The 19,527-nt window shown below is 59.2% G+C and overlaps 1 protein-coding gene across 1 annotated transcript in view; it reads right to left on the bottom strand.

The window, feature by feature from the left end:
• SHANK2 (SH3 and multiple ankyrin repeat domains 2) overlaps positions 1–19,527 on the bottom strand; it is a 500,779-nt gene that overhangs the window by 246,690 nt on the left and 234,562 nt on the right. Inside the window, exons 13-14 of the mRNA XM_064576041.1 lie at positions 13,613–13,782; positions 5,990–6,103 (exon numbers count right to left, since the gene is read on the bottom strand). Coding sequence (XP_064432111.1) covers positions 5,990–6,103; positions 13,613–13,782 — 284 coding nt within the window. The remainder of the gene's footprint in view (positions 1–5,989; positions 6,104–13,612; positions 13,783–19,527) is intronic.

The raw sequence follows: 19,527 nt of genomic DNA, 5'->3' as shown, positions 1-19,527 counted from the left end.
GCAAAATTTCAGGAAATGGAAGAAGCAATCCAGGAGCTTCCCAGAAAGGAAGGTGAGGCTGGGAAGGTTGGGCTAAGTGGGCACATAGGTGGGCACCTACACTGCCATGTCCCCACTCCTGAGTGTACCGTGAAGGTCGCATGCATCACCCGCAAAAGCTAAGCTGAGAGGTGAGGGTGAGGGGATGCTCCTGGAGACAGGGGTCAAGACTTTCCACGTCTGGAAAGACTGGAACAACACTGCCTGGCCTTGCAGCGTGCAGGTGTTTCGGGCACCAATGCAGTCCCAGGAAATGCCGGGTGAGCGGAATGCAGCCGCCCAAAGAATGCAGAGGGAGCCCAGCAGTGGACCAGCGCCAGGCCACAAGGATGCACCAGGAGTTAAGAACACGCCGTCCTGCACCTGAGGTCTGGACTGCCCAGCTCCGTGGCCTTCAGGTGACCAGAATTTGGCTGTCTCTGGAGGCTGGGGACAGTGGTTGTTCACGTCACCTTGTCATCTTGTTCTAAGTGAACAGTGTTCGTCAGACTGTCTGGGCCTTTGCCTCAGAAGCTAAGATACCGTTTGCTTGGCAGTGAGTTGGTTTTGTCATTTTCTCAAATGGGGGGCCCCGGCTGCACAGTTTCTGCTTACACGAGCTGTGTCCCTGCAAATTGCACCCGCATGCGTTTGCTTTCCATAAACTGACTCATCAAAAGGCTCCCGGTGATGATTTTGGATATATCTTATCTGTTTCTTACTCGAGATCTGCCATCGGGGGCATGCCCTATCGTGGTTCATGTGCGGAATCCTGCAGAGACGGGACCAAGCCGCAGTCCAACCTGGCAGCCTGGACTTACGGATGGGGACGTGAAGGAAAGTGGAGGGGCTGCTGAGGTCCCTGCCGGGCGGAGGCGGCCCCTGTCCCTCCCTCCGTCCACAGTGTGGGTTGGTCATGGTGGTGGTCAGTTTTAGGTGTCAACCTGACCAGACCGCAGCACCCGGCTACCGGCAGGCTCTGGTCCAGGTGTTGCCGTGAAGGTGTTCTCTGGACACAGCTAACAGCACCTACAACCAGCTGACTCTGAGCAGAGGAGATTTCCTGCATAGTGTGGGTGATCAGCCTTCTCGAAGAAGAAATCCTGCCTCATGACTGCAGCCGGAGCTCCTGCCCGAGGCTCCAGCCTGCCAACCTGCCCTGTGGATCTCAGACTTGCCAGCCCCCACAATCGCCTGAGCCAGTTCCTTAAAATGAATCTCTTTATATGTATGTATGTCTGTATCTGTGTCCACGTCCACGTCCCTCTGTCCTCATCCTCCCGAGGGGTCAGTCGCCAGTCGTGGCTCCTGGCCAGGGACCACAAGGCCGAGCCCTGTGGCGTCCAGGTCCCACGACTGGTCCTTGACACTGGGAACAGAGAGGCAGGGGTGCATGTCCCCTCTGAGCCAGAGGCCCTGAAGGCCCTTTAGAACGGGTGAGGCCACAGCGGGACGGAAGCTGCTGAAGTTACGGGCTCGTCCGTTACGGCAGCTGACATTGCCCCATCTAATACCTCCGGCTGGAGAGCTGCCATCCTTAAGAAGCCTGCACGCTAGGGGCGCCTGGGTGGCTCAGTCGTTAAGTGTCTGCCTTCGGCTCAGGTCATGATCCCAGGGTCCTGGGATCGAGCCCCACATTGGGCTCCTTGCTCAGTGGGGAGTCTGCTTCTTCCTCTCCCTCTGCCTGCCGCTCTGCCTACCTGTGCTCTCTCTCTCTCTGTCAAATAAATAAATAAAATCTTTAAAAAAAAAAAAAAAGCCTGCATGCTAGGAGCACAGAGGAGGGACACACAATAACCCCAGGATCACCATGCCCGCTGCTCCGCCAGGAAGGATGGCACAGCTCACGGCATTAGGATTCCGAAGAACGGGTCACAGCCCAGCCTGGTGCGCTCCTGGGTGCTGAGACGTGGGTGTTTGTGTGTAATCGGGGAGGATGGTTCCCACCCTGCTTCCTCCCCAGGCCGGACGAGCTACCACGAAGGAAAGCCTGTTGGAAACTGTGATGTCCCTAGAAACACACGGTCCGAAGAGACGAGAACCAAGGTTCAGAAGAGCACGGGCTTCCCGCGCTGAAGACACAGGTCCCGACCTCTCCACACCACTGAGCCAAACGTGTATCAGTGAAACAGTGGGAGACCCGGGGCCCCCACATCATTCTGCGGGGGCTGCCCCTGGCCCCTGACGTCAGCTTTGTTGCCATATGATGGGAAATCAGTTGGTCATGCTCAGCCACAAAGTGCCCTGAGCTGCCCTCTGCGTGCTGTGGGTTCCTTGAATCACTCACCTATTCCATTTAATGCACGAGAGCGGGATTTGCTGGCTAAACACTTGCTTTACGTGGGGCTCCCCAAAGAGAGGGCACATTCGAGGCCCACAGCAGGCTGACTTGGTGCAGAGCGAGTGTGCTGGATGGAAACACCATCTCCGGATTCTGTGTATATTCCAGGTCTGCCAACTCTCAACATTTAAAAATGGAGGGTGGGGGGCGCTCCACACAAAGTACTGATCATGAAAAAAAATAAGGAAGTGAGACTTCGTTTAAAATTTTAAAAACTCCCTACTCCTTTAAGATGCAGTTAGAAAATAAAAGGTGAAGTCCAGGCTCGGGTAAGTATCTGCAGCACGTATCTGGCAAAGGGCGCACGAGGAACCCCCAAATCCAGGAGTGGCAAGAGAAGCGGCCCGATTAAAGATGGACGAAGACGTGCCCAGATCCTTTGAAAGACGCTGACCTCGGGGAGCAAGCACGTGGAAGCCGTGCGCTACGATCCTCCCCAGAACGTGGATGACATCCACAGCACGACACCCGGCACACCCACAGGGCGGCCGCCCCGTAGGGGACGGATAACAGCAGACATGGGCCAGGATGTGGGGCCACGGGAGCCCCAGGAGACTCAGCAGCTGGGACGGCCGTCTGGAGGTTTCCTCTAAAGCGAAATGCACTCCTGTCTTGTGACCTCGCAGGTGTGCACCCAGCAACTTCCCCGGGGCCAAAGGAAGCCATGTCTGCGGAAAGGCTTGCACAGAAACCTTCCTATGAGCCCAAATCGAGGAGCAACCCAAACGCCCATCGCTGGGAGCATGAGTAAACAGAGTACCTCGGGCATACACGTGTGACAGAACACTCTTCGTGGACAAATACGGACGGATCGCTGGTGCTTGCAGCAGTGTGGCTGATGATCGGCTGTGTGCAAGGCGCCGGCCCAGGAGCGCGGGCTGCAGGGGTCCGTCTCTGGGAGATTCAACTGGTCACACTGGCCTCTGCTGCCAGAGCCCTGGGGAAGGCGCTGTGGCCGGGAAGCACCCAGAAAGAGTTTGCGGGGTCATGAACGTCTGTCCTAAGAGTGCTCGGAGACGCAGGCGTATACGTGGATCAAAATGCACTGAACGGTGCTCTCCAGCAGGTAAATCATACCTCTACAAAAGAAATCAGTAAACACGGCCCCTGGCGCTCAGCCACAATCTGAGAAAGCCCAAGGCAAGCAGAGCCTGGCGGGAGCCGCTCCAGAACCTCCCCACCCTAAAATCCAGCTCCGAGTCTGCTCCCCCTCATGCCACCCTCTCCATCCCGGGTTACAGGGATGCCCCCTCCTCTGACCCGCTGCCCACGTCATAGCATAACTACTGCGTTCATAATTCACCCTCCCTGGTGGACAGAGGATGCCCCCCAAAGACACTCACATCTTAATGCCCGGCACCTGTGAATAGTGACCACACAGGGAAAAAGGGAATGAGGTTGCAAATCAGCTTACCCTGCCCTGGCTTATCCAGGTGGGCCCAGGCTGACCTAACATGCGTCCTAACACGTGGGGAAGAGGCAGGAGGGGGTCAGAGACGTGCCGTGTAAGGGACCTGGCCACACTCTCAAGTTGGCCGGAGGGGCCACAAGCTAAGCATGTTGCAGCATCCAGAACCTGCAGACAAGGACACGCACTCTCCCCTAGAGCTTCCGGAAAGGACCACAGCCTGGCCGACACCGGGAGCCGTGAGACCCACACCAGACTTCTGACCTCCAGAACCACAAGATAATGCATTCGCGATGTTGAAGTCACTGGCCACTGGCCACCACGAGCAGCTCCGGCTCCTACGATCCTTACGGGCAGCACAGACCTGTGCCGTCTCGGGCTCAGGCCCCGCAAGCTGCCCGGGGCCACGAGGTACTCAGGAAACGTACGTGGGGTGACAGCATCCGGTGCCATGTTCCAGAAGGGTGTGGCACGGTCGCTTGGGGTCAGGGACCGGCTTGCATGTTCTCAAGTCCCCCCAGGACACACGGCCAGCCCCCAGAATTGGCTGGAGCCCCAGTATTGTTGAACCCTGGGATGAGCACCAGCCTGGGTAGCGACGCCACATTATCAAAAGGACGCCATCCTGCAGAGTGTTGTAAGAAGCAAAGAACATCCTTCTAGGAATGTCACACCCAACAGCTTTCCCAAGAGACACATACAAGCCGCTGCCCCCGGGGAGCCCCGCTGGAGGAAATCATCAGCCTGGACGAACTGCACCGCGCCCACCTGCCCCCGCGGACCTCTTGCCCCGGGCGAGGTGGGGCAGTGCCGGCAGGTGGGCAGAGAAGGCCCACAACAGGAGAGGGGAGGAGGGGGCGCCACGTGCCCGGCCTTCCCCTCCCTCTCTCCAGGAAGCCACGATTTCCTGGAGGATGCAGGGAGCAGGAAGGCCCGGGTGGCCCGCACATGTGTTCATCTGGGCTGCCCCCAGCCAGCAATGCCTGGCACCCACACGCCCGAGTCTTTCCAAGGGAAGAATGTGTGTTGGGAGACGAGGGGCACCGAGGCTGTGTAGCAGGACTGGAGGGAAGGAGAGGGAGGACAGAGGCATTCGGCAACCTGGAAGGGGAGTCCCGCCCACAGGCTGTGGTCTTGCCCTTCACAGACCAGCGGGGCTGGGTGCGCTGCATGCAGGAGAAGATGCGGGTGGGCCAGGGGCGGCAGGGCCAGGAGGTCCGGCTTGGACCGGGGGCTCAGGGTGTGAGTCACCGCACCTGGGAAGGCAAACTCTTACCCGCCTGCTGCCCACGGACGCGCCCAGCCGCCTTCCCCAGAGGGGCACACTCTGGCCTTCCCTTTCAAACCTGAGCACGTCTCTGAGCTGAGCACGTCTCTCACCTCGACACCCCCACCATACGGCAAATGTCCCGGTTTCCCAGCTGAGCATCCCCGATGATGAGTCTGCAAAGCCAGCCACGTGCGGGGGGGCGGGGACCACCGTGCTTTCCAGAGCACGCGTCCTCAGGACACCTCATTTCCCGGCGGTGCAGGCCACGGGGCAGGGGACCACCAGCCCGCACAAGCAGACGCAGCGAAGCCACCGGCTGTGTGCTCCGTGAGCCTGGGGTCCTGCCCGATGCCCGCGGAGTGCACGCGCGGACCGGGTTCACATGCTTCCTTTTTCCCCAAGCACCATATTTCCTCCCAAGGCCATTGTATATAAATGGTCTCCTCTTAACATTTTAATCAATTCAATCTTTTGGCAATCGATTTCAAAGCGGTTTTCAGCAAAGGCTATATTTGGAGTTCTGAGAGACGCTGAAGTGATTTCCCTTCGCGAACACCAACCACTTCGGAGCGGTGTTTATCGACACATCAAACCGTGTGGTTGTAACGGAGGGCACGGGAGGGCCTTGCGGTGAACGCGAGCTGCCCGTGTGCGACATGGGTATGAGAGATCGATAACTAGCCTTCCAGATTCAGTCAACCCACGAAAGCCCTTCCCCGATGGCTACAACGAACGATCCAAGTTTTCTGGAACGTGTACTGAGCAGCCCCTTAACTAAAAGCTTCCACACCGTCTTGCAACCTATTTCTGGTTTGGACAGAGCCCAGAGGAATCGAATCAACCTGTTTCTATGACAGAGAGAAGTCCTCGCTTTGAAAGGCCACCTCTCTCCATAAGCAGGCGCACCCGGGCCCGAGGGCCGCGGAGACCGGCGCCCGCCGTACCGCCTTACCTGCCTGGCTGTCCTTGGGCCTGCACTGCACCTCCTCCACGCACTCGGCGGGGAACCATCCGATGTGGCCGCGGGCGCTGCCTTCCCAGAAGCCTCCTTCACCGATGCTCAGAACTAGAGGCAAGAGGGGGAAGCCGTTAGCAGGCGGACTCGAGGGGCCTGGGGGTAAGCACGAAGAGGGGATGGTGAGAGCGTGGAGCCGTCCCCCATGCCTGCACAGCCGGCAGCTCTGGTCCATCTGCTGGCCGTCCACACTTCCTTCAACTGTGGACGAGGGGACCCGGTGCAGTGTCCCTTGGAGAGGACAGTGCCGAGGGCGTGGACGCTGGGATCCCCAGGTCTCTTCTGCCCTTAGCATGCAAGTGCCGGCCTCCTGGCATCTTTATCTGACCCCACAAGTCCTGTGACTACTCTGTCCCCCGTCTTGGTGTCCCAGTTGAGATGGCGGAGGGGAACTGCAAGTCGCCACCATCAATCATGTCATGTGTCACAGCGGCGGGGCAGGTCTCCTCCACGGATGGAAGGAACGATGAAGTCATGCATGCCCCTTCCCAGCTGGGGAAGGGGTCCAAGGGTCTGCCTGATCTTTTAGACCAGTTTGGGGAAAGACAACTGACAGCAGGAGATGGAAGAGCAGCGAGGGGCCGTGTGCCAACCCCGCGCTCTGTCTGGCCTTGAGGTGAGGAGCTCTAGGGGAAGGGGGGCCGCTGGAGCCCTGCACCTGCCCATCCCCTCAGAGACAAGGGTGGTGGGCCTGTCCACGGGGGCCACTCTGCACCGTAGAAATGGGAAGACATTTCTTGAAGCCTTTCCTCCAAAATTCGATGCTGCCCCTTATACCCCAAGTAGCCCAGGTCGGGGGATGCACGCAGCTTCCCCCAAGAATCCGGACCTGAGAGGGGCACCCCAGATGGAGCGCTGCCTGGCAGCAAAGGGAGGCCAGGCACCTGCCCATGTGCTGGATGGGCCGAAGCCACACGTCTATCCACGTGACACACAGGAAGCTTCTTAGCCCCCCGTGCCTTGGTTCCCTCACGTGTTGGAGCGGGATACTAATCATAGCGCTACCGTGTGCGAGGCAGAGACACAGAACTCCGTGTGGCACTCCTTCCCCGCTCACGGCTTCTCTCCAGACGGCCCGTCGGGGAGTCAGGGAGGACACACCACGGTTTCGTGTTTGATGGGCACTGTTATTCCGAGAGCAGCGGAAGAGAGGGAAGGCTGAGGGGCCCTGCCCACCGGGTCGGTTTCAGCTCCGTTAGGAGAGGGGGACCCAGCAGGCTGTGTGCTGGATGCGGGGAGAGGCCGGGGGCGGGCCCGGGACATCCTCTGTGCCTGGTGAGCAAGCGCTAGCCGGCGGCCCTCTTGGCAGAGGAGGGAGGAGCAGGGGCACACGTGAGGGGGTGTGCGTGGGACTCTGGGTACCATCTGGAACATGCTACTATGTTTTAGGCCGTCGGCAAGACGGGTCCTCTGCCCTTAGGGAGCTGCAAGCGAGTCCTACAACCGTGTATGCTGGGCCACCGGCCACACATCGGGCTTGCACGCTTGGGCTGTTGTCTACCCCCCTCCCCAGGGCACACCTGTGCCCAGGTGGGAAAGTGTGTTCCCTGTAAGTGAAGAGGGAGCTAGGTTGGGCTCACCCATAAACTGCTGATTTAAGGCACTGAAAAGTAGACCAAGAACGAACCCAGTATCCACTCGCCCTACACAAGCCCACACGCTCCGAGGCCACAGCTGAAGCAACGTGGTCGGAAGAGGTGCCCGTCCAGCTGACCACTAACTGGCTACTCCTCCGGGCCTCTCCCCTCCAGAGATACCCGGCCCTGCCTTGTACACTGGGAACCAGTAAGTAGTGGTGCTAGCTTGGCTGCGTGGTCACCAGGCTTGGGCGGGACCCTCACTGCAGAGGCCCCACCCCCTCTGCAAGCTCTGCCCCGCCCCTGCCTGCATCACTGAGGAAGGACCTACCTGAGTGCCAGGAGCAAGCCCCTGGGCAGGGACTGCCTGAGTGGCAGGGTTCCCTGTTCTGTGCTGAGCCCCCTGTAGGCCATTTGAATTTTAAGCCATCCTGGGCTTTCCTCCACATAAGCATCACAAGGGGGATCAAGAGCAAGCACACCCCTGTGCCCAGGGAACCCACATTTAGGGAGAGGTGTGTTGAGCTATGCTTTCCCAGATGCACGGGCTCAGCAGTTCACTGGGAACATGAAGACCCCCCTCCACAGCCGAGCAGCTAATATGTGAATACAGCGAGAGTCAGGGCCCAGCCAGGGAGCTGGGGGTTATCAGCAGGACCCCACCCCCCTGGAGGCTGTGAGCTGGGTTTCTCCGGAAATCCTCCCCCGATTCCCTGCCCCTGCCCACCGGGCAGCCAGGCCTCCTGCCTCTGCTATGTACGTTGAGATCCAGGGAGGACAATTCCCTTGGCTCACCTCTGGCTGCCCGTCTCCAAGAGCCGCCAGCCAGCCAGGCAGGATGCCAGGGCCGCACAGCGTGGCCGGGAGGGAAGGAGGCCCCAGCCCAGCATCATGGGCTCCGAGGCAACTGCGAGTGACCCACAAGGCCCACCCAGCGGTCTTCAGACGAGAAGTCCTTTGCATCCGCCCTTTGCGGTGCAAGTCTGGGACCGGATTTCCAACATTTCTGTTCTCCGTGGGGGACTGGCCCAGCTCCCCGCACAGCCTGCTCTCCTGCAGCCACGGGTGGGCCCCAGCCTGGGACGATGCCCGAGGACACATGCGGAGAGGGGCAGATCCCCTTGTACCATCGCCCACAGGGCTCCTGCCTGGCCCCAGACCCCTCTGCGGTGGCTCGGGTCCACACCTCTGCCTTGAGCCACCTTCCCTCCGCCCCTGGCCTCCCCTCATCCAGGCCGCAGACTTAGGGTCTCCTGTGATTCCACCTTTCACTGCCCACCCCCATGGCCCCCCTACCCCTCTGACCTGAAGCCCCCTCCTCTCACTACACTTCTGTTTCCCATCCATGTCCAAGGGGACACAGGCTGGGAAGAGAACAGAGCCCAGGGCTTGGCTGGGAGCTGCCCTTCCCTGCAAGAGTGGTCGGTCCATCTCCCTGTGCTGACTCCCACTAGAAACCTGCCCCTGCAGACTTGCTGGGGGAGCCTGGCGGGACCTCTGGGAGCCTTCAACCCCCACCCCAGAACACCCTCCTTGGGCCTCCAACAAGCTCAGAGAGGGACTCCGTGCAGGCCGGATGCACAGGCCGCTGGCCCCCCTGGGCCCAGTTTCCCTCCCCAGCATGGGGGCCTCAGTCCCAGCCACCTGCCCACCCGGTCTCAGCTCTCGTCACCCCACAGCGTGGGACCAGCCTCGGGGGCCAGTCTGTGGTCAGCCCCACGGAGCCTGTGGTGGGCTTCTCTGTCCCGAACCAGGCACGGCTGGGAGGAAGGGGGTGCTTGTGGCGTCCATGACCCAAATCAAGACCGTGATCGAGACTCACCCAGGTGGACGGCAGGAACGCTAGCGCCTCGATGGAGACCCAGCTAGAGACTCCTGTCAACTGGCATGCGGTACGGGGATGCGTGCACTCACTCCCACACCCGCACGCACGTGTGCACACAGGCACACCCCACCTTGGCTGCGTCTCCGAGGATCAACACGGAGACAACCCTCCCACCTTCTGGATTCTTGCTTGTGCAAGCCGGATCTGCAGGCCACACATGCTCCTCAGTCAGAGCTCCTACAGGACAAGTCGGCCGAAGTGGGGAGCACTAAGGACAGCCTCGAAGGACCCCACACTTGGGAGTCTGAGTGCTGCCAGTGAGGCGCGTGTGACTGTCCCTTTCCCAGGGCCCCAGCGTAGTGGACGCTTGGTGCCCTAATTGAGACACCTTCCCCAGGAGACGCACCGTCCCTCAGCTGTTGTGAAAAAGGCTGCCAAAGGCTCATGGCCGACCCCTCTCCACTGAGCTTCCTGCCGGACATGGGAGCCAGCCAGCCTAGCAGGTTATGCCCCGCTTCCCAGGGACTAAGCCAGGACATGGGGTGCCCTCATGTCACACCTGGGTCCGAGCTCCTGCCCCCTTACTGGCCCCAGCACTGCTCTGGGGACAACCAGTGTTCAGTGAGAGGGAGCTGGGGGAATGCATGACCTCCTCCTTCCAGAGCAGGGCATGCTGGCTGACCGCTGGGTGTCCAGACGGGAACATGCTGGGGAGAGAGTAAATCTGCCTCTCGTCTCTCTCCGAGACACGTCGCAACCACAAACATGGGCACAGCCAGGTAAAGCTGGTAGCAACAGACCACAGAGGGAGCAGTCGGGACAGACAAAGCAAGGGGTGGGGGGACAGCATGGGCTTGGAGTCCAGGCCAACTAGATGTGGAGCCCCCAGCCCCCCGGTCATCAGCTGCGGGAGGCTGGGAGGTCTTCACCGGAGTTACCGTGTCTGCGGAAGACAGGTGCTTGGGCTGAATCGTGCCCCCAAATTCTTCTATGTTGGAGCCCTGACCCCGAGCACCTCAGAATGGGGCTCCATTTGGAGCTGGGGTCATTAAAGAGGTGATCAAGGCAACATGAGGTCACCGGGGTGGCCCTGATCCCATGTGACCAGGGTCTTACAAGAAGAGGGGATCAGGACACAGACCCGCCTGGTGGGATGATCCCGTGAGGTCACAGGGGGAGGATAGCTGTCTGAAGCCTGCATCTCGGGCGTCAGCCTCCGGGACCGGGAGACAGTGAATCCTACTGTTCAAGCCCCCCAGACTGAGGGACTCTGTGATGACCACCTGAGCACAGCCACGCCTTTGGCCCATAGCTGCTATGAGGTTCATGCAAAACCGTATGTGAAACATCCGGTAGTGTGTGTAGTAAACAGTAGGTGCTCACTGATGAGTCTCCACCTTCGTCTGCTCCTGTCACTGTCTCTGACATATGGAGCCCCCAGGTACGAAGTGGCCAGCAACTATCACTGGCAGGCTCCGTGGGGTCTACCAGCATGGCCTGAAGCTCCGCGTGGGTCTTGGGGTGCGGGGCGCCGTGGGCCCGCATGGAATGAAAGTCCGGGGCTGTGGGCCGACGGCTTAGCCAATTTCAGAGTGGGGCTGGGCAGGGAGACCCGGGTGGTGTGTTGGGGGCCGCGGGGGGCGGTGGGTGGGGTGCACACAGACATGAGAGCAGGCCCCAGGGGGTGGTGCTTTGTCTTCACACGAGCCGCCGGCCTCCCAGGGCTCAGGGGCTGACCGCACATCACCGCCCAATGGTCATCAGAGCTCTTGCATGCAGCAGGTCCGGGGGGCCTGCCTTTCCCAGCTTTCTCAGAATAGCAACTCTCCGGGGGGCAGGGGGGAGGCAGGGAGGGGCCTCGAGGCCTGGCCTGCCAGCTCTGTCAGGAGCGGGGCGTCCCCAGGGCCCCTCCAGGATGCCATCCGCAGCCGTGGAACAGGGGTCATGCCAGAAAGATGCACGGCCTCGGCAGCAGCAAAATCATTTCTGTCGTTCTGCCTGGGGCCCCGTGTGAGCGCCATGGCGGAGCCGCCAGCCACCCCGTCTGCAGACGCAGCGTCCTTGTCGTGGGGACGACCGGGAACTGCTCACATGTCCGGGAGAAAGTCTACCCTGCGATGCCTTCTGGGACTGAAGTTTAAAATTGCAGGTGGTGTGAATTTCTACATTTATAACTTGAATGCTACTAATGTGAAAGGTGACAAGAATATCGCAGTAAAGTTGACAGGGACAGTGCGGGGACTTGAACTTATAGGTGTGATGGGACGTGGCCCCCCCAGACACCCCAAAAGGCAGCTGTACCCCGTGTGCAGTGGGAAAGGTGCCGGAATGTGCGGAGAGGCAGCCAGGCCTGGTGGGACGCCTGGGGGCCTGTGGGAAGGGAGCTGGGCCAAAGAGCCCCTCTCCACAGCCGGGAGCCTGCACCCTGTCCACAAGGCAGGGCTGTGGGGGAGGGGGGAAGGGAGGGGCCCGAGGGGAAAACCCTCAGTCTGAGCAGCCTGAAGAACCAGAAAGATGAAGCCAGGAGAAAGCATGCGCCCCGGAAACTGGGGGTGTCCCCACCCGGGAAGGAGCCCGAGAGGGGCCGCAGACAGCCTCGTCACATCCCCGACTGTGCACAGAACAAGCACGGAGCTCAGCTCAGCTGAGCTCCAGATCTGAGCTGGCCTGGAGCGGTCACCCAGGCAACCCACCCAAGTGGAAGAAATGCCCACAACTTAACCCGCCTGACATCCATGACACCATAGAAGATCACGAGACACTCGAAGACCCTGTTCTCGCGAGAGGGGAGGAAACCGAGCAAGCCCAGCCCAAGGTGGCCTTGACCGCAGACTGCAGGTGGGGGCCTCGGCGTGCCGAACACACCACACCAGGGACCTAACACAGCATGTGCTTTCAGCAAGCGAGAAAACCCAACAGGGTAACAGGAAGTCTCACATAAAAAGAAATGATTTAAAAAAAAAACACCAAAACATGTAGAAACTCTAGAGTTTGAAGGTGTGACTTCTGAAATTAAAAAATGCACAAGACGGACTTAACAGTGAAGGGAACATTTCAGAAGAAAGGGTATTGGAAATAGATCAATAGAAGCAATCGAAGGCGAAGAAAAATGTTGGAACGAACATGGAGCCCCTGGGACTTGCGCCTGCTACCAGATGGCCAACTCTGCGCGCACCTGGACGACCAGAGGAGCCGAGGGAGAACGGGGCTCCACCTGTCATCAGAAACTTGCAAATCCCAGCTGAGGTCAGCCAGATTCGTGCAGGGCACAGATGAGGGCGCTGGGTTACGAGCCAGCGCAGGCCTGGTGGTGACAAGGCGGGGCAGACAGGATGTGGCCCTGGCCTGCCGACCTCTAAGGGGCGTACTGTTTATCACCTGCCGTGTGTCTTCTGAAAGCCTGTCCTCCATGACAGGGCGTACACATGGCTGGGCATGCGTGGTGTGCCCTTTCTTACTCTACCTGGAGAGTTCAGCTGCTCCCACGTGGCCTGCAGCCCACACCTGCTGCTTTTCTACTTCCTCCCCACGGCCTCAACACCACAGCCGACCTCCTGCATCGGCCCTAATTATACCCATCTTCCCAAATGGCCTCACATACCTGATTTCCCTACTCAGAAACCATCGCTGGCTCCCCAGTACCCCGGGAACAAAGCCTAACTCCTTGGCCTGGCATTATTGGAGGCCTTCCATGCTTTTCAACCATACTTCCCAGCATTCTGCTTTGGGAATCATTCCCTCCAACCTGGTGGACTTCCTTCCAGGAACGCTGGAGGCCTCCGGGCTGTGCTGGACCACCCCCTAGACACCCCTCCCTGACTCCTGAGAAGACATGTCCAAATCTGACCTGTGCTAGGCCCCGTCCCCATCCCACGTCTTCCCGGGGCCCTCAGGGCTTTTCTAGGTGGAAAGGAGCTCTGCCCCTTCCCCTGCACTTCCTGCAATGGAATCTCATCCCCAACATGCATGTGCTGCTTCCCTAACAGACACCAGGATGGCCGGCGAGCCCAGTCTGCTCCCCGTTCTGCCTGCCCAGGCTCCAGATGTCCCGCAGGGGCCCCGGGAAACAAGGCTCCGACACCGAAACCCCAACAGAGGGTCAGCTGAGGTGGAGGGGGCCAGGACTGACCCTGCCCCGGAAGTGGGGTGGACACTGACCTTTGACCCTGTCGCCGCGGTGGAGGGGGATCTCGCCGTCGACCTGAGGGTGGTATGGCTTGACAACGACGAAGAGCCTCCCCGGGACCGCGCTGTAGAGCTTCCGCTTGGGCTCCGGGTACTCAAAGGCGGACAGCGTGTCCTTGTTGGCACCAGGCAGGAAAGCCGGCCTGAGGGGGAGGGGCAGAGAGAGACCGAGAGGGTCACGGCCTGAGACAGGGCACATCACACTCCAGGCCCGCGGCCGATCTGTTCATGGCCAAGCCGTGGCGCTAGCTGTCCCGTGGGAGCTCCTGACTCTAGACAGAACAAGGACGTGAAAATGCCCGGGGGCAGCGTCCGGGGTTAAGAGACTCAGGTGGTTCCAGCAAATGCACTTCTGGGAACACACCCATGTTTGCACACCCTGTCCACAGCGGCTTTGCTCACAACAGCCCAGAGATGGAAACGAGCTGAGTCCCCATCCAGGGATGAACAGATAAACAGTGTAGTCCATCCACACAGTGGACTACTATGCAGCCATAAAAAGGAAGGACATTCTGACACCTGCTAAACGTGGACCAACCCCGAGGACATTACACTCAGTGAAAGAAGCCAGTCAGAAAAGGCAAGTGTTCCTGGTATGATTCCATTGATTGCAGGTGCCTGGAGTTGTCACGTTCCTAAGTGGGACAGTGGGCACAGGGGTGGGATGGGGGTCAGTGACTCAGGGTGACAGAGAGTGGACGGTGGGCGCCAGGGCCAGGGAAAGGATGGGGGTCGGTGACTCGGGGACAGAGAGTGGACGGTGGGCGCCGGGGCCGGGGGAGGGATGGGGGTCGGTGACTCAGGGGGACAGAGAGCAGATGGTGGGCACCGGGGCCAGGGAAGGGATGGGGGTCGGTGACTCAGGGGGACGGAGAGTAGACGGTGGGCACTGGGGTGGGGGGAGGGATGGGGGTCGGTGACTCAGGGGGAGTTTCCCTTTGGGAAGATGTGAAGTTCTGGAGGCGGACGGTAGGGACGGCTGCATAACAGTGTGAATGTGCTTAATGCCACAGAATTCTGTCCTCAAACACAGTTAAGGTGGTAAATTGTATGTTATGTGCACTTTAATACAGGGGGCACCTGGGTGGCTCAGTCAGTTAAGCATCTGAGTCTTGACCTCGGCTCAGGTCAGGAGACAGAGCCCCGCATCGGGCTCTGCGCTCAGCGGGGAATCTGCTTGGGATTCTCTCCCTCTGCCCCTCCCCCCTTTCCCACCCACTCACACGCACACCCATTCTCTCTCTTTCTCAAATAAATAAATCTTTAAAAAAAAAAAGAAAAATCAAAGACCCTAGCAATGCAGAAATCGAGGCAGACCTGGTCTCTTGACATTTTATCTCCTCCACCATGTGCACCAGCCACTCCGGATGAGGAAACCCCACTGTCCGAGAAGAGCTTTCACAATCACACGAGCCACCGCCCCAGCCGCCCTGTGGACTTCTCAGCAGACGCGGGGCCGCCTTCTTGCTTTCCGTTATTTAACAAAGAGCAAACGTTCCCACGCCCACGTCCAGGCCCGACAGTGAGACATGCCCCAGCCAGCCCCATGTGGGGCTATGCGTGCTCAAGGGGCAGGCTCACAGAGAAATGGGCCACGCGGTTTCCGGGATGACATCCCCGCACCATTGCACCAGGAGGCCAGAGCTGGCCATGTCCAGTGGGGGAAAGAGAGCATGCCCACCCCTGTTCTAACCAGGGACAGGCCCAGGTGTCACACTGGCTCGTCTTCCTGGGAGGGGGCTTTCTAAAACGCATGTGGACAAAAGTGGGCAGGAATTCCAACCTGGGGAACCACACCGGCATCTCAGGAGGGGCCCACTTGTGTCAGAAACTCATGGCCACGAAGGACAGGGTCCCCAGCTACGGATCTCCTCTCACCCACAGATCCTATGGCCCAGGAGCCCACGGACGGGGCCTCGAGCATTCTGAGAGGAAGAAGTTCTCACCCGTGGGCAGGAACTGCTGTGGACGGGCTTGCAGGGAGAATTCCAGAAGCTGATGTGAACCCTCCAAGTTCCGTTGGTCCCGTGCTTTACTCAGATCTGTACCCCCGATAAATGACGCCTGGTTTGCTTGTAGAAGCTCACAGAGTATGACCGTGCTGTGTTCTGTACTCCCGACTTTCTCACTCACCGTCACAACTTGGGGAGCCAGCCAGGGGAGCCCACGTCCACACATGCGAAGCCAGAGGCTGTGACACACTCAGTATCTACCCGCATGTATACTAGCATGGTGTGGAGAAGGACTGACCCCAGTGGCCAGAGCCCACCCAAACCCACATGGGGCAGAGGGTGGACAGGAACCTGGGTTGGTCACATGAGCTTTCCTGGGTGCCCACCAGGGCTCAGAGACAGAGGTCCTCTGTCCTCATGCTCTCCTATCCCCAGAGATGCCATTCCTCCCCCAGAGCCTTCTTTAACCAAGTTTAAGCCAGACGGAGGTCACAGAATCCTGCTGGCCCAGGTGGCCTTGCCCAGTGGCCCCACATGACCTCCTTGTTTAACCTCTCCCTGCCAGCCAGCTACAGATCGATGGACAAGAAAACCCAGATGTTCCCTGTGAGGGCTGTCCTGCATGCCCGGGCACGGCAGGGGCTCCAGAAGCGGGTGACTTTTGCAAGAGGCATGCTGTCCACGGGAGCAGCGTGGCAAGCCAGCAGAAGGGCAGAGAGGAAGGGCGGTCTGGGTCACCTGCCTGTCACATGAGAGAAAGCAGGAAAGCCAGAACGGTTCCGCCAAGTTCCCACCTGAGAGGATGCTGCCAGCCGCCAGGGACACCTGCTCAGGGAATGATTCATTCATTCAATCCGCCTCATCTCAGCCTAACGCAGGGCTTGTTTGGCCCAGGACCGAGAGCTGAGAGGAGAGTAGGGAGCGGGGCACGTGGGGGGCCTCCTCCTCGGCTTCCAGGTGGGGGAGATGGGTCTTGGTGACCAAGGGGACCCAGTTGTTCTGCAATAGGCAAAGCAGCCCCTGCGGCCACTCCACCTGGACACAAGCAGCTCAGAAGAGGCTTGGGGTAGGCAGCGAGGCGCCAAGGTCCCTAGACCTCTGTATGCAGTGGTCAAACTGTCTACATGCCACGTCTGCACCAAGGGATGGCAAGGGTAGGACCCAGTGCTGGGGCTGCAGGAGGGTCCATGTGCGGATACAGATGGAGGGCCCCGCTCCAGGCGGCTTTGACAGCCCCCACATGGAGGTGAGCCCCCTGCAGCATCCCCCCCCTAGCATTCCCCACCTGTTCTGGATTCTTCCCAGAAAGCAGGTCCCCACCCTCGGCTCTCCCCTCCCCGGGTCCCTTCCTATGTGGGCAGCACTGGAAGGCTTACTGGGCCCAATGGAGAGCCACTGCATCTCCTGCAGGGTCTGGGGGAATCCAGGTGGGGAGTCCCTTCCCCGTGGCCCGCAGCTCCTGTCAAGCACGTGTGGTCGAGTTCAGATCCCTCTGGGCCACGTGCTCCCACGTCCCCTCTGCGGGTCACAGAGAGCGTTACTGAAAGCCAGCTCCCAGTGCCTGCTGAGCCAGGGCGAGGGCGCGAGAGGGACCGCCTGCGGGGTCGCCTCCCTGACCTAGAGATTCCCCCCGGGCTGTCCTCCCAGAGCGCCTAGTCCTCAGGGTGGGTGGGGCCTGCTGCCCACGCTGCATCTCGCTGTGTAGCCAGAGGGGGCTGTCCCTAGGACCACCTCTGAAAAGGCTTCCCTGGGGATGCTCCACAGAGCCCTGACCTGGAACAGTTCCTGGCCCCACAGTGGGGTCGGCATCAATGCCAGACTCCTGGCCTGCGAGGCCTTGCATGACCAGCTCCGACCCAGCTCCCCACTTCATCACGTGCTCTCCCCGGGATGCTCTCTGAATTTCAGCTCTATCCCTGTCCCTTTGCTCCTGGACCACTGCATCCAAACTGGACTCTGGCCCGTTCTCCGTGACCACGGCTGCCTGTGGAGCCTAGGGTTCTCCTCCAGGTCACGTCATTCATCTATCCAGGGGCTTATTTGATTATCTAAGGACAGGGAGCACATCCGGCTGTTCTGTGCCAGGAACCCCGTGCCCAGCACACAGTGGGTCCTCAGCCGAGTGGACCTGTAGTGGCCACTCGCAGACCCCTTGGCCTCGGGTCTCCACCCGCTGGGTGACCGTGGGGCGCGGCCCCTGCCGCCTGCAGCCCCGACAGCGGCGGCCGCGTTTGCCCCCGGCCGTGGGCGGCCACGACGTGCACCCCGGCTCCGAGCTACGGAGGTGAGCTGACATTGTAGAAAAGGCGCCTCGGTGCAGAGGCTCCCGGAACGGGCACTTGCCCAGGCTGCTTGACTACCCGTCGTCATCGAAAAAGCCGGCTTTCCACCAAATCAGACGCTTGATGAGAATTGTGATGGGAGTCATCCTGTGTTTGATGTGAGTTCAGGTGCAGTTTGGGCTGGGAGTGTTTTCGTAGTCAGAAGGCACAACCGTCCACCTCTGTTCCAGAGCCTCTTTCAACACTGCCCGCGATGGAGTAAAAACATGAATTTCCATCTTAATGCTCTTTGGAGGCGTCAGAGTTCTTCCAGATCTTGTTTTATGGTATTTTTAAAGCATTCGTCCTTCACAACCCATTTTGAAAGGACAGTTGGAGGAGTAAAACCATTGGTAGGTCTGCTACCTATTTATTCTCCGGTGGAAACCAAGGCACGCCCACAGAGCTTGCTGTTAAATGCGACATTCCCACCTTGGGGCTGAAACGTTAAAACGGGGAGCGGCGGGATTTATTAACCCGGGCCTGATTAAAACGTCCAGCAGTAGTTAGTGCCTCAGCCTGACAGGGCTTGTGGACTCTGCACATCGGCGCCCTCCCTACACGTGGTGGGACCCAGGGGGCCAGCCCGTCCCACTGCGCGGCCAGCAGCTTGAGGGACCGTGATAGGTCATCACCCCGGGTCTTGGGGAGAGAGCATCATCTGAGCCACACTTTGGGCTCCTGGAGGAAGGGGAGTTATGAACGAAGGGAAGGTATAGTATGATTCATAGACCCTTTTTCTTCGTTGGCTTTCACCACCCCCCACCCCCGACTTGCGTACAAGCTCCTCGAAGGTTGTGCTGTTCATGACTTTATCCCAAGTGCCTAACGGTGCTTGGCACAGCTAAGTGCTCATTCACTCTCTGTTGGGCACATGAAGGGAAGGATGGATGGGTAGGTGGGTGCAAGGATGGACTGGTGGATGGAGAGAAGCAGGGGTGGGTGAAGACGGGGTAGATGGATGGATGGATGAAGAGTTGGATGGATGGATGGAGAGAGGGAGAGGAGGAAGGACGTGCTGGTGATATTTGAACCGGTAAAGTTGGGTTAGAGCACAGCTTCTTCTACCCAAAGTTATTATGAGAGGAAGGAGAGGAATGAGGTTAAGAAAAGAGAGAGTAGTTGGGGCGCCTGAGTGGCTCAGTTGGTTAAGTGTCTGCTTTCAGTCAGGTCATGATCCCAGGGTCCTGGGCTCAAGCCCCACATTGGGCTCCCTGCTCAGCAGGGGAGTCTGCTTCTCCCTCTGCCCCTCCCCCTGCTCATGCTCACGCTCTCACTCACTCTCTCTCTTTTAAATAAATAAATAAAATCTTTAAAAAAATAAAAGAGCAGTTAAAGCACCTGGCGAAGCACCTCCCCCCCATATGCATGCATGCACATGCACACACCACATACTGCATGTGCTTGCTCATTGTCACGGAACAGGGTTATATACTCATGATCTTGTCTCTATGCTAATAACCTGTGTGTCTTCCTAAAACTAATATGTGATTGCATGTCCATTTTCTATTTTTAGCTTGACTCTGAGTTGGGGTTGATGGTATCTATCCATCTACCCCTCCATCCACCCATCCGTCCATTCACTAACCCACCCACCCTCTTATCCAACCACCCA

This window comes from Mirounga angustirostris, unplaced genomic scaffold, assembly GCF_029215605.1.
Source record: "Mirounga angustirostris isolate CCGP_5_RB_7025 unplaced genomic scaffold, mMirAng1.0.hap1 SCAF_13, whole genome shotgun sequence".
In the NCBI taxonomy this organism is placed as follows: Eukaryota; Metazoa; Chordata; class Mammalia; order Carnivora; family Phocidae; genus Mirounga; species Mirounga angustirostris.
This window is presented reverse-complemented; position numbering and strand designations above follow the sequence as displayed.